The sequence below is a fragment of the Thalia democratica genome, chromosome 8 (assembly GCF_965202585.1).
Source record: "Thalia democratica chromosome 8, ktThaDemo2.hap1.1, whole genome shotgun sequence".
Lineage (NCBI taxonomy): Eukaryota > Metazoa > Chordata > Thaliacea > Salpida > Salpidae > Thalia > Thalia democratica.
The window spans coordinates 28,073,234-28,088,274 of record NC_139172.1 but is presented as its reverse complement, the minus strand read 5'-3'; the positions used below and the strand labels follow the sequence as shown (position 1 = coordinate 28,088,274).

Sequence of the window (15,041 nt, the reverse complement as noted above, 5' to 3'; positions counted from 1 at the left end):
ATTTTTAAACTATCATTAAACTAGGTGGACCCCTTTTACCAACTTTTACATGGGTATTACTCAGATGTTTTTTCGAAAATGAAGGATGTTGGGAAGAAGTACAAAATGAAGCTGTGTGGTGGACTATAAAAGGAACGATTTTCATTATAGTAATTGTAAGTTAATAAATAACTAAAAAAATTTCATCAGTTGATTAGCTTACATAGCTTTTGTTATTTTATATAACTTTTGGCTTCAAAACTCAAGTATAGGCACATAAATATTACACGTTCGATAAAATATCAACACAGTAAAAAGTTTTAAATAAAATTTGTTAGTTTAGTTTTATGTTTAAGATAATAAAAAAGCGTACGTGTTAATTATATAAAGCTTTTTTAAATGACTCATAAAAGTCACCTATTCTGTATCTTTAAAGAAAATTAAAACTTATAGAAACTTTTGTTTAAAATTATTAAAAAAATAAATAAATATTTTGTAAGTTTTGTATAAATTAACTATTTTACTTTATTAAAACTAATTGTATAGATATTTTTCAATTATAAGAAAAATGATAAAAGTCCTACAGAGTTGTATGTAGAAGTTTTATGAGACTCTATTTCACAAATAAACCTGACTTGATTTTTTAGCATATAAAACAAAATGTGTCAAGTTGTTAAAATTTGTTCAATATAGTTATAATCAATAGTATTAGTATTTATCTGTATAATTTTAGTTTAAGTTCTTTCAAGCACTTAGTGCTATAACTATATACAGGTAAACTTCCTTATATTCTTCAACGTTATACGGATAATTTTCAATAAATTGCGGGCAAAAAACATGGAAAGAAATGATTACAAGTACAGATTGGCAAAATCAACTTTGTCACTTATACCTCTGCTTGGTATTCATTACGTCGTTTTCGCTTTTGTCGACGACCAACAATTGTTAAATAATGAAAACAAATTTATTTACGTCAAAATTGCATTCGAAACTATTTGCACATCTTTTCAGGTAAGTTAACAAACAAAAAATTGTTTTTTTAAATAAAATACTCAAACTAGTTTCTGTTTGAAATTTATGTAAAGAAAAAATTATACATTATATACAGCTTTTGGTTTAAAACTCATTGTTATAAATTGTTAATTTAAGTATTCTGACAACAATTGATTGTTTTTCTCTAACAACGTTATAATTTACTAAAGAAGTAAAGTGATTAATTATCAATAAATACAATTTTGCAGGGAACAATGGTTGCAGTTTTGTACTGCTTTATGACGTCAGAAGTGCAAAGTGAATTGAAAAAAGTCGTCAAAAATTGGCGTTATCGTTCAAGTTTATTGAATTTTATAGAATACGACAGGAGGTTTTCAAAATTTTCATCTGGCCTGGGACAAACTCAAACGAATGTTTAATATTGGCTAAATAGTATATTAATTTCATTTTTGTATGTGTTATCGTAATATACTTTAAAATGACGACTTTCAGACAAATAGTTTGATTTTAAATTAAAATAATAATTTTATATATTAAAATAGTGTTAGAATTTTATAATACATCGATTTACAATATTTATCATAAAATAATTATTTTATATCAAAGTAAAAACAAAAAACAGTGTTGCTGCTGTAACTATTGATATATTTGTTGTAAAAGTTTATATACCAAACTTATTAATTTTAAGCTTAAAAATATAAGTTTCAACTCAGTGCATTCTTTTAATTCTCTACGATTTGAATGTAATTTTATGCAAGTTTTTGTTAAAAACAGTTTATATATTGTGAAGTAGCAAAACTTCAATTTTTTTTCAATTTTTTTAGAAAACTTAGAATAAAGTTAGTTATTTTATATTTACAAAATAAAGTTCTTTTATTACAAACAAAACATCTTTTAGGTTTTGTAGTATACTCTAGTTTAAAATTTATCATAACATATTTTAAAAACATATAATTGTAAAGATTATGAAGCATAAAAGTTTATAAAAAACTTATTTGATCCAAAATCTTCAAAGCAATAATTAAATTTTGTACAGACAAAAACAAACATTTAATGTAAATGATTTTGAAAAAAAAAACATTTTATTAAACTTTTACTAATTTTACTAAACTTTTAAATAAATTTGAATCAAAAACTGATTAATTTAGAAAATGTATTCAAAAAAACTTTTATTTTATAATTACCAAATGCTTTCAAAGGTCTTTGTATTATTTTTGAAGTTTTAAACTAGTTTCGTAATGTTAAATGTGTGTAATTATTTGTACAAAATAAAGACTTTTTATATGTACAATGTATTTGTTTATTAAAGTAAACTTCATCCTTTTTTTAAATATTCTTTTAGTGTTTTCGTTCATTGAAAAAAAGGTTACAAAATTTAAGAGTACATAAACCTAGTTTGCAATAATGATTTTTAAAATAGTTACATATGGTACTGATTTATAAAATAAAAGCCATTGACAAAATAAAATGCATTATGCAGTTTTTAAGTTATTGAATCGAGATAATTTTGAAGCATATTAACAAAAGTTTAAAGATAAAAGTTAGGTATCATATATTTGCAATAAAAAACTGTAAATAACATTTTTGGGTCGAGTATTGTAATTAAAACGCTTACAAACTTAAGAAATTTAATAACTACATAAATAATTTGTTTTACTACTTTTTTTGCTACGAATTTGTACATAATATTTGAAAACAAAACTTGATTGAAGTTTTATGACAACTATTTGTACAAAAAATAGTAGTTGAAAATTAAAAATAAAGTTATATGATTTAGGAATGTTAGATTAATGCAAAAAGTTTAGCCTTTTTTTTCAAAAAAGTATTTATCATGACTTAAACGACTAAATAACAGATTTAAGGTTCATAAAAGCTCACTAAAAAAGGTAAATTTGTATAGAATTAAAAAGTTCAACTCGATTTTTAACAAGCTAATTATGGATTAAATCGAAAATGAAAAGTTTTCGACGGCTTAATTAACGTATAAAATGTTTTCTTTTTTTTTAACCTCAAAAAAACTTACTATAAATCATACAGTTTGAAATGTGCTTTTTGAATGTAAAAATATAAAGTTTTTATTATGTGTAAAACCGAAAACAAAGTGAAAAAGTAAAAAAAAGGTCAAAAATAATTTAAAACATTTGTTTAGTAGTATACATTTTCATTGTCTATTTTTAACCAGCCAATAATAAATTACAATCATTATTTTCGTAAACCTTTATCATTATTTGAATAACTAAAGCTTAAATAGTTAATTTTTGTGGATTACTGCAAAAAATAAAATGACTAAAAAACTAGTTTTATTCCTATTTGAGACGGTAGTAAGTATAATCGTCAAAACTTAGAGTTAGTAAATTCTATAGATTTTTACACTTTAGATGTCAAGTGCGTAACCTTACGTAAATAAATACTCTTTATAAACTTTTTAATCGCTAGATTTAAGAAATAGATTCATTTATAACTGCTAGACTCAAAAAACATTTTATATTCAGCTTAGTTGCTAAATGTTTTGATTGTACAAAAACAGGTAAACATTAAATTTCTAAATTATAAATTTGATTTTTTAATACAAACGTTTTTTAAACTACTTGTATTATGCAGGTTTTGTTATCAAAGTATAATAGAAACTGTTACTAAACCATAGTTTAATAACATTTATGTAGCATTAATTACCATTAAGTAGCCAATACTTTTTTTTTTGGAAAACTAAACATCTGAAAATTTAATGCTTAAATAAATTCTAATTTTCTAGTTGAACTCATTTTGTGAGTTGGTATAAAAGAAATATAGTAAATATATTTCGAGCACGTTGTACAGCGAAAATTGATTTTTATTGTTAAAAGAAAATACCCGTCGTATGGTCAGATAAGTGTTTTATATTTCTACGTTAGTGAATACTTTCTTAATGTTTTTCAAACATTCAGTCTTAAAATATAACAAAAATTTTATCAAAAAAATATGTTTTATAAAACAAGGTTGTATATTATAACTAATTTTTAAAATTAATTTAAATATCAACTACTATTAAGAAAAATAAGACGAGAAGCTAGCTATTTTAAATCTTAATCCAATTTTTATTATTTTTTTTCAAAAGTTTTTTATTTAGTACAACATAACAACTTATTCTAAAATTAAGTTTTACGTTACTTCAAGCAAATTAATACATAAAGTTTTTTAGAACTACTGTTTAAAAGACTCTGCGTAAAAAATTTATTTGTTTTTTAATGTTATAACGTAAAAAGTGTTTACAAGATGAAAATTACTTGAATAAACAAGAAAAAATGTCACAACATATTCGTAATTTTGCAGTGTTTATTATTTCAGATGTGAAAATTTATAATGTACTCACGAGTTTTCTTTCTAAAGTAACGATAATCGGATAAACTATTGTTTTTTTTCTAAACTTAAAGAATTGTCTAATTTTACAACCATTAATGAAGCAACTCTTTTTATTTACAACAATGTATCATTACTGAAAGAAAAAGACAGTTGAAAATCAAATTAAAAACAACTTAAAATAATAAAAAGCTACCTTAACATAATTATGTTAGTTAATTCTTTCATGTATATTTTTTGTTTACATTAACTTATTTAAGCGTTTTTGATTATCTAGTTAAGCTAGTCTACAAAAAACGTGTGTTTTAAAAAGGGACGGGTAAAATATACACGAAGACATTTTTGCACGAAAATTCAAATAAGCACGAAAGGTCACTTTCGAAGGAATACACCTTTGAACGAAGGGTCATTTTTGCATAAAAAAAAAAAATATTAGTAAGAAAAAAATACCGACCAAGGGTAAGGGGTAACAGTGTTAATAAAAAAGAAAATTAAAACAAAATAAAATCAATAATAAAAAACAGAGTTACCGATTAAAAGTAAGAATAACAGTGATAGTTAGAAAAATAAGAAAATAGAAAAATAAATAAAAAAGATTTCGACCGGTGCAAAAGTGTCTTCGTGCATATTTGACGCCTAAGCGTTTTTATTATAAACAAAATACTTTTAAAACTATTAAAGATGTATGCTACAAACATATAAAAAGCTTTAAAAAATATTAATGTATGAAATTGTTGGTCTATTATACTGTTACCCGCAACCATTGGTCGGTAAGCGGTTTTTTTATTTTTGTATTTTAGTATTTTTTGACAAAAGAAAAAATAATGCTAATATGACCATTTTTTCAAAGCCCTTTGCGTCAAAAATAAGCCCCAATACATTTTGACTTTTACTTTGTTTAAAAGCTAAAAAAATGTTTTGATAATTTTTTTCAAATCTAATAATAAGAAAGATATGCCATGAGGAAGTGAGGCTAAATTGTAAAAAGTAAAAACTTGAAATTTTCTGAAAATCTCCAATTGTAACGTTTTCAGCAAACAAATTAGAGCTTGATTAAAAACTTGTGAAAAAAAAAAGTTTATAGCAACTAAGTCGAAACAAAGTTTGAGAATTTAGTGACTAATAAAAAATAACATTTCGCTTATGATTAAAGTTAAGAAACTTTTGATGTTATGCATTAGAAATTAATACTTATTACTACAACTAAACAAACATTCTATAATGAAAATTCAGATTAAATCAAAAAAATAACACGAAGTTTTTTTGTACCTCAAAAAGGCTTGATTAATTATAAAAAAAGCTGTTTATACTATATTTAAAACAACTTCGACACCAAGTTATCTCAAACATTTTACACCATTAAATACCTATTACATCAAAACTTTCTTCAGATTTTTTATTTGCTTAATAGAACTCAAATTAACGCTGGAATACCGAAACATCAAAGTTAGTATAAGTTAGTACATGTGTGCAAGTTTATTCCAAAAACAATTTATAAAAAAAACCTGTTTCACCAAAAAATATTTATTTAATGTTGCTCATTGTTGTTACTTGGATTGGAGGTTATTGAGAGTATTGTTGCTAATCGTTTGTATTCAATAATTAAATTATCATTAGCAAAAATAATAGAAAACAAACATGGAATTTTCTAAGCTTTAACAAACAGCAATTTTAAATCAATAAAAATCAACTTACTAGTTGTACAAGTGCTTAAAAAAATTTACAAAACAAACTATCAAACCAACATTTGAGCAGGTATTTGACGGGCACTATCTCCATGGCAACCGGAACCTGGGTGATTTCAAAGGAGAGTGCCGACAACGGAGCGCTCTGATTGGCTAACAAAGGTTTTACGACACCTTTGAAAAATTAAAGACTGACCTTCCCTCCCACTTTTGCTGCATATCTGCGTGATTATTGATAATTTGTTGAAAAAGTTTGTCGGTTAGAATATTTGTTCATATATTTTTGGTCAATTGGTACCTATTTGAATTTTTTTATGAGACTATAAATTAAAATGTTTGTCTTATAATAGTTTGATTTGATGGACTGACATCATAATTTGAATGTGACCCACCGTGCTAAATAAACCCTCAGTGCTAAAGTGTCGATGTGCCATTCTAACACCCACCATTGTGGACTTACATCAAAATTTGAACTAATCTAAAACCCATCAAAACTCCTCGCGCCAACTGACTTAACTTTTGTTATAGATGGATATTTGTAATTTAGTTTGAAGCACTAAATGTGCTAGAGTCTTGGCTTTTCTACTCACAGACTTTCTTAAGAAACTTTTTATTTTTTTTTTCGCTATTTCCAGTTGCTGACCTACTGTGGGATAACAATTTAAAAATATTTAAATTTAAAGAGCAAAAATACTCTGGGTAACTTATTTTGTTTTCCTTTTTAGTACAAATTGCATAGTTAGTAAAGCAAAACATACCTATGACGTGTATGACATACAATAAACATCAATTTAAATATACAACATTACCTAATCAAAATTTTATTTGTAAAACTAAGTTTCACCCTTTAAGGGATCTTCACTTACAATTTAAACCTGAAAAATAAAAGTTAAACAAAACATGGAAGATATTATTAAATTAAAGGAAATTAAACGCCACAAAATTGTTCTTGGTAAGTTTATTTTTCTACAAAATTTAAGTAATGTTAAGCTTATTATGACGTAGTAAAAATTTCCAATAAATGGGTATATAAACTCTCTCCAAACTTAAACCTTAATTTTCATTGAAGCAAAAAGCCGCTTCAAAAGTAATCGAAGCCGTTATAGTTGTTGAAGCAAAACAATGAGTTGGTCCGAGGTGGTATCGAGGAAGAAAAGAAATCGGCAACGTAAGAAATCGGCAAGGAAAAGTCCGCTTAAGCAACCAAAAAAAAGTTCCAACAAGCGCACAGGGAGAAAGAGCCCCAGAAAAAGTAATCCGATCAGGCACGAGTTGAAAAAGTTCGCTCCGCTCAGGACCACCAACGTGCAACCAGCAAGAATGGAAAAATGGTTGAGAGTTGCAAACGAGGGAAAGTTCGAAGTTGAAAGGAGGTTCGAGGGAGGGCCGGGCAGCATTTATGCTCCTTACTACAAATCCAACCCGCACAGGCACCACGTTTGGACGGACCACCTCGTGGTCAGAAGAGGCACTCAGTTGGACAACACGAACCGTGATGCGAACAACTGTATCACCTTGAAAGAGTTGAAGAAGTACAATCTGAGCTGTCTCGACGATCCTGAAAAACATTTTTATTTGCAGCCACTCGGCGAAAAAATGGGTTACGGACTGTTTGCCAGGCATGCAATACCAGCTAGTTAGTTTGAATGTTTTAATTTTTTTTCCAATATACAACCTTTTTTATGTTATAGTTCAAGTTTTGACTTTTAAATTTACAGTGGCTCAACAGTCGGTTATTTTCAGACACAGTGATCGGAGAGTACACTGGAGAGCTCATCACGGAAGAAGAGTGCGACGAACGGTCGATACAAATGAAAAAGAAAGGACTCCTCAACTACAACTTTTGCACCTACTCGACCATGAAGATAGACGCGGGCGCGATGGGCAACCACACCAGGTTCATCAACCACGATTGCGGGGATAAACTGAACTGCAGGACCCTGTACGTGGAGGTGGGAATATGCCCGCGGAACTTTGTCGTTAGCAAGCAAGCCATTGGCGCGGACGAGCAGCTCTTCATATGGTACGGGAAAGGGTATTTTACAAACATGGACTGTCTGTGCGGTTCGAAAAAGATAAAATGCATCACGAAAAATCGGTAGAAAAAAATGTCAGAAAGAAAAAGTAAAGCGTGTAGCTGAAAAAATAAAAACAACACCGCATTTATACTTGTGTATTTTTGTACAACTATTTTATCAAATAAATATACTTTTCCTCGTTTAAAAATTGCTTAAACAAGTTATTTTATGAAAAAAAATTTAAAATATAGTAGTTTTTTACTAGCTTACTGTATGCTCGGATGTCTTTTAAGTAATCAAATAAGTTACAAGTTTGATACAAGAACTAAGAGCTAAAGAGTTAAGAATTGAAATAACTAAAAGAATGTTAAATTTGCATACTTATAGTTTTGAATTCATCGTTGTTACTATACAATCTTTTTTCAAACTTAACTTGTTAACTCAAATATTCTTATTAGTCGTTTGCCGAGCTAATTGTTACTTTACATATGACGTTTTAGACCTAGCATTTGTTATTAAGGTGTCATTTGTTTATTCGACATTAACAAAGTATTTTGCTTTCTCTATCGCTTTTGGTGTTTAAACATTTCCAGCTGTGTCCTTGAATTAATTGTTTTAATAAACTTCATTCACCTTTTCTTATTCTTTGAAAACGTTTTCTTTTACCCTTGTGTTTAACTTTCGATCCTGTGTAGATAAGCGTCTATGAGTTTATAGATACCTTATTCCGATATTGGTATTAACTGACTGGCAGCAAGGTGGACTAAAACAAGCTTTTATTCTTAATCGTTTTGGTTGCTTTTTTACCTTAAGTGTCTTGATCATTTGGACTCTTAAGTTTGAGTTAAAAATTATAGTTGTTTAATGCTGTTTGTACTTCGCTGCTGAGCCTTTAATATTAGGATTTCTTTAATATTTGATGGTGTGTTATATACTTTTTGGGAACCGCTCAGTTCCAATCCGCGCACAACTCCCACTCCATCAATTCCGAAAACCGCTAACCGACCAAGGGTAAAGGTTGGAGGGTAACACTGATAGTAAAAAATTAAATAAAAAATAAATGAACCAAAAAATTAAAACAAATATAAATGAATAAGTAAAAAGATAAATAAATACTTTGGGTGGTAATTGTACGCGGATGGTAATTGTGCAGGTGGGAATTTTAGTATACTCTTTTTGGGTAGTTCGAGTAACTGCTAATGTGTTTAATGCACGAATTTATTTTGTTAACAGAAAAAAACAATAAAGAACTAAGGTACTAAACGGAAGAAAATTTTAAATAAAACAAAAACTGATACAGGCGCGAAAAAACTCAATTTTTTATAGTTGTAACAACATCGGTTAACATGTTAATTTACCAACGTATTGTAGTACTTAAATAGTGGCATTATAATTAATATTAAACATTAAGTATGACTACTAATGATTTAAACATGTAAAAAATATAGGGATTATTTAAAAGTATATGAAGTATAGTGCTCTGAGTAATTTAGGACAGCTTGTACAGTTAAATGTACACAAGTCACGAAGTTGAGAGTGTCTCATTTAATGAGAGTACATTAGAATTTATAAGTGACAATAGATAAATAACAATAACAGATAAATAACATATTAAGAATAAGCACTTTTAAAATCATTAAGTAGTGAAATTTATGTTTACTCGGTGCGGAACATTCTTGAGAATACTTTTTTTTTAGGTTTCGAATTAGAAACTTAGCCTTCCACAAACATTGTTTACACCAGATTTTAATATTTATTTCACTAAGCATAATAAAACAGAAAATTCATTTTTAACCGTCCAAGTAAGCAAAATAAACTAAATTTAAGTTTTCTTGGTAAAACAGTTTTTAAATTTTTTCATAGACCAGTGGTACACTAGTAATAAAAGTAGTAGTAATGCAGCTAAAATTGATTATAAGTTTTGTGAAGTTCAAAATCAAAGTTTTAAGGGGCAATAAAAATATAGACTGAAAATTTTATGTTTAAAATTTTTATAAAACAAAATTGATTGGAGCTTTAAGCATCAAAAAGCGTACAATCAATTGTTGTATTTAAATGGTAAAAATGAAACATATAGACACAAAAATATATAACTAAAGTTTTGTCTAGTTAACTACTGTCTAGTTTAATTAACTTGACATAAAAAACAAAACATAACAAAACATTGTTTCAAAAATAGAGATTTAGAATTAAGGTTCAGTTGATTTTTAATTAATACTTCAGTTTAGTTTATCTGAAACTTAAGTAAATTATATTTTGGGTCAGATAGTGATTGGTCACTTTTTTTTTGTACATCTAATCCTTTGTGACTTTGAATTTCATACTAAACTTTAGCTGCCATGATTGGGCTTTGAAAACTATTTTCAAATGAAGATAAAATTTATTTAAAATATATGTACGCTTAAAAACTGTCAGATTGCATTTGATCGAACTAAATTGTATTTGTACTTAAATTATACGGGCGAGTCAGACTTGTTAAAATGCTAAGAGTTACTATGGTAATTCAGCAATGAAGCGTCTTAACTTTAGTTCGTTTTAAGTTAGTAATTTCACGCTCGAGTAAACAAAGCAGAGCTTTTTAACATGTCTGGGGCGAGTAATAATTTAGATGAAAGTTAATTTAAACTATGGCTCATCAGCTTAAGAACCACTTAGACCAGGTTTTCCCAAACTAGGCCAAGTGGCTCCTTTTGGGAGCCAATACAGAAATTAGTAGGCCATGAGCAGTAAAGGAGCCACAGAGTGGCCATGAGGTCATAAATTGGAACGTACACTAGATATTCAGGAGTTGGTGATGAAGAGCAAAAAAAAAGGTCTTAGGAGTTTTTAATGGCAGTTTTGAAACTGTCATTGACAAGACGTTAAAAGGTATTCGTGGTGTACGACTTGATAATTGAATGGTTTTTTGTGCTCCAGGTCCTAGGACCAAATACTTTTAGCGTTTTTTTTTTTCGTTCAATAAAATATAATTATAATATTTGGAAAATTTTAGGGGACCACAAGCCGTAAAAGTTGGAGTCACAGGGCAAAAAATAGAAACTTACACTAGATAATCTGGAGTTGATGATGAAGAGCAAAAAAAGGTCTTAGACAGTTTTGGTCACATGACAATCCATATTTGGACAACTCAAATTCCGACAACTCTAATTCTTAGAAATGTTTATAAGACTATATCTAAATAAGTATTATAGTTTAGATAAAAATAAAAAATACAAATGTATGTCTTATTAATATTTACTAGCCGCTTTTTTCTTTTTTTGCTAAATCTTAAATATTTCAAAGACATTTTAAAATTACTAAAAATAATTATGTTTTTTAATTTATTTAAGGCATATCTCAAAAATATTTAATATCCTACAAAAAGAAAAAAATGGCTTTTAGGTATTAATATGACATACATATGTATTTTTATATTTGACAAATATATCTTACTTTTCTAGTTTTGGCCCTTTTATTTATTTTTTTAATTTGAATTGTCCCAAGTTAAATTGTCGTGCACCCAGCAGTTTTAATGGTAGATTTTTGAGAAATCTTGATAGAGGGAGCCTTTTGAAAAAAAAGGGAAACCTTGGCTTAAATGATAACTTATTCGGTTGTGATTATTAGTATACTAATTTAAAATATATCAAGTTTTAATTTGTATAGAGCAATGGAATTTAAGATAATCAAAACATGTGCACCCTAAATTGTAATTAAAATTCTATGTACCCCAATATACAAATATCTAGTATAAGTTTCAAAATTTGTCATAATATATAGTGCAGGGTTTCCCAAAGATTTCTCAAAAAACGATCATAAAAACCTTCTTAGACCTTAATTTTTCGCTATTCATCATCGAGTCCAGAATGTCTAGTGCATGTTTCAAAGTTTTAGATAATTTTTCAAGTTACATATCATGCACCCCGAAATAAATTTATTGTGCACTGGTGCACACTTTGAAGACCAATGTTATAGAATATATATAAATTGCCTATATCAAAGACTTTATCAAAAACTTGGCGAAGTATACTAATCCGAAGCCAATACAAAAGTTTAATGAGTCAAGCTTGCTTAATAAAAATTTTCTATTAAGTTTTTTTTTAGTATTTTTATTAATCATTTTTGAAGTGCACTTAATTTATGGGCTGTTTTCAAGCAATGTGCTGACTATTATTTTTTTTTATTGTGCTGGTTTTAATTTTCTTGTTACAAATTTTTCTTAACAAACAAACAGTATTATAATTTTAAATATTTTATTTATTTGGTCGACCAGTCCAATACTAATTGATATTCGAACCAAATAATCAAAATATCTATGCAAAATTTATTTGTACATGTCTATGATATAAAAAAAAATGTAACTTTTGTTAAAACAGTATTGCTACTTTTAAGGTAAAAGTCAAATAAATAGTTTTTAGCTTAATTATTTGTTAAACTTCACCACAGGAAGTTCAAAAGCTGAGGTTAAAAAGCTAAATGTTGCCGGCCAAACAACATTTCTAGCCTGAAACTTTTTAGCTAAGAAATTGCTAATGTGGAAACAATTTTAATATGTTCATAAAATTTTTTAATTGATATGCTCTTTTTTAGTAGTGAACAAACTGTGCTGCCTAGTTAAGTTATGTTTCATTTCATACTTGTTGTTACATGCAAAGTTATTTAATAAAGTGAAACTTCAAAAAATTTTATGGCCCTTAAAGAAATTTTTTTTGTTAATATGGCCAGCTGAAAAAAAACACAGTTACTTTTTTTTTTCTCATTAAAAACCAATCATACTGTTAAAGCATGCTGTAAACTTTTCATGTATAAGGACTTTAGTTAATAAAACAGCATTGATCTAGTATCTAATATATAAAAAAAAAATTAATAACATAGGATAATAAAACCAAGCAATTAAGAATTTCAAAAATAGTTTATTATAACGTAGTTTTATTTATAATCATTTTTAAATCCTAAAAAAATTGTTTCAAAACTTCATAGTCTTCAGAGTATCATAAATCATCTTCTAGAAATCTATTCATCTTTTTTGTTTGGTTGTAGTTCTTTTCTACCTGGAAAGTTATTGTTTGTTCAAATAATTTTGATAAATTGTTTTTTGCACTATTAAGAGAAACACTTAGTCTCATTTTTTAATCTGTAGTATACTGAATACTTTCAAGTTCAACTAATTATTAAGTGTCATGTTATTTATAACTTTATGTTCTCACTCTTTCTAGCTTATTTTGCCAAATTTTTTTGAAACTTATATTAAACTTAATAAGGGGATTGGTTTACAAATCTACACTTAAAATCGTATACTTTTTACGACAATAATGCTTTGAAAATACTTATTAAGGATATAAAAAAAATACTGCTTTTTATAAAAGTTACTTAAAAAGTTTACAAGTTAGTACACTCCACAATGGTAAGCCTTAATTTTCTTTTTGTTGACTATAAAATAAAATTAAAAGTCATACATTTTTAAATATGACATGGTCTCCCTTTTTTAAAACTTATTATTTTTCTTTCTTCTTAAAGTGTTTTTAAAGAGTATGTAATTTTCTATGCTGCTAGCTTTTGTTAAATTTCTGCAAAAGTATAACATTTACTTTAAAACAAAACTAAAGGTTGCCACAACTATACCTGATATACGTTTTTTTACATTTTTTAATTATTGTGTTATAGTTCTCATTAAAAATAGTATTAATTATTCAAAAAATTTAAACTATTGGTATCATTTTTGTTCTAAAATGTCCTTTTTTTTTTAACTTATAGGTGTTAAAAGGCATAAATACCGAAAATGAAGGTCATGTAACTCAAGAAACTTTAAGGAAATTTAACTTTACTTTTCTGTTTTGATGGGGTATATATAATGGAAAAGCTACAAAAAAAGTTTTAGAAGTTTTGAGTTTTAGGCTTTATACTTTTATTGTAACTCAACTTTTTTGTAAGTAATATTTTAATGGATCTTTTGTTTTTTAGAAGGTGTCTGAAATTAAAAAATAATTTTTTTACAAAGTCTTCATGCTTTTTATGAACACTATGTCATAACAAAGAAAAATTAAAAAAAAAAGATAGCAAGTGGTAAGAAATTTAGTTTATTTTTGTAGTGCTTGCAAGTAATTTTATGAAAATATTCAAGAAAATTTTTAGTTCATATTGAGCTAAAAAATGAAATGCTGACGGTTTTTAACCTTGAATAACTTTTAAATTACTTAAAAAAATATTTCTGTAAACAACTTATCTCAGCTTTACACAGCTTTGTATAAATGTGACTCAAAATTCTACTTTTATTTTTATTATTATCTGATAAATAAAATATTTAGTTACCATTTAACCCCCATCGTGTGTATTAACTAAGTTTGCATAAACTTTTTATAATAAGACTCGGTTACAAATAACGTTTTTAATGAACTTTAAAACTTAAACTACGTTCTTAAACAAATATTTTGTAATTTTCAAGTTAAGTTTAAAATGAAAAGTTTCAGATGTCCGCTAATCCTCTCGCATAAATTATTGTAAATTGTTAGTCAATTTTTAGTTAGTTTGTCTATTGCGACGTAGTTCAGTGTAAACTCTGTAGGACAAACAAATTTGTAGTTACAAACATATGTTTTAAACGTTTTAGATTTCAGCAGCTAACAAATTATGTTACCAAAACAATCTTGCATAGTCTAAAACTTCAGTCAAACATTGAAAACAAAGTTTAACAATGGAATGGCTGACTCAAATACCTGCAAAGCATTATGCAAATCTAAGCGAACTATAACTTGAATAACATTTTGCTTTTGCTAAAACTTAGCACTTATAGCAACTTTTATTTATAGCCACATAATAATTTAAATTATGATAATTCGATTCTGTGCTAAATTATTAAAAGGGAGATGCTCTAAAGTATATCTTTTAAATTAAAAAACAAAATATATCAGGAGGTCCAATTAATAAAAGTTTAAATGTTAATAAAAAGAATAAAATAATTTAAAGACACAACTTATAATAACTTTATTTTAAGAACTTGTTATAGTTAAGTTTAAATTGTCAAAATTAAAATCTTCTTGCATCCGTTATTTAG

At 26.9% G+C, this 15,041-nt stretch overlaps 1 protein-coding gene across 1 annotated transcript; it reads left to right on the top strand.

Annotated features, from left to right (window-relative positions):
* Positions 1-816: 816 nt before the first annotated feature.
* LOC145843102 (glucagon receptor-like) lies at positions 817-6,142 on the top strand. Its single transcript, XM_082950565.1, has 3 exons — positions 817-990; positions 1,221-1,342; positions 6,064-6,142. Exons 1-3 carry the CDS (start codon positions 817-819, stop codon positions 6,140-6,142), a joined length of 375 nt encoding a protein of 124 aa, XP_082806691.1.
* Positions 6,143-15,041: the final 8,899 nt, after the last annotated feature.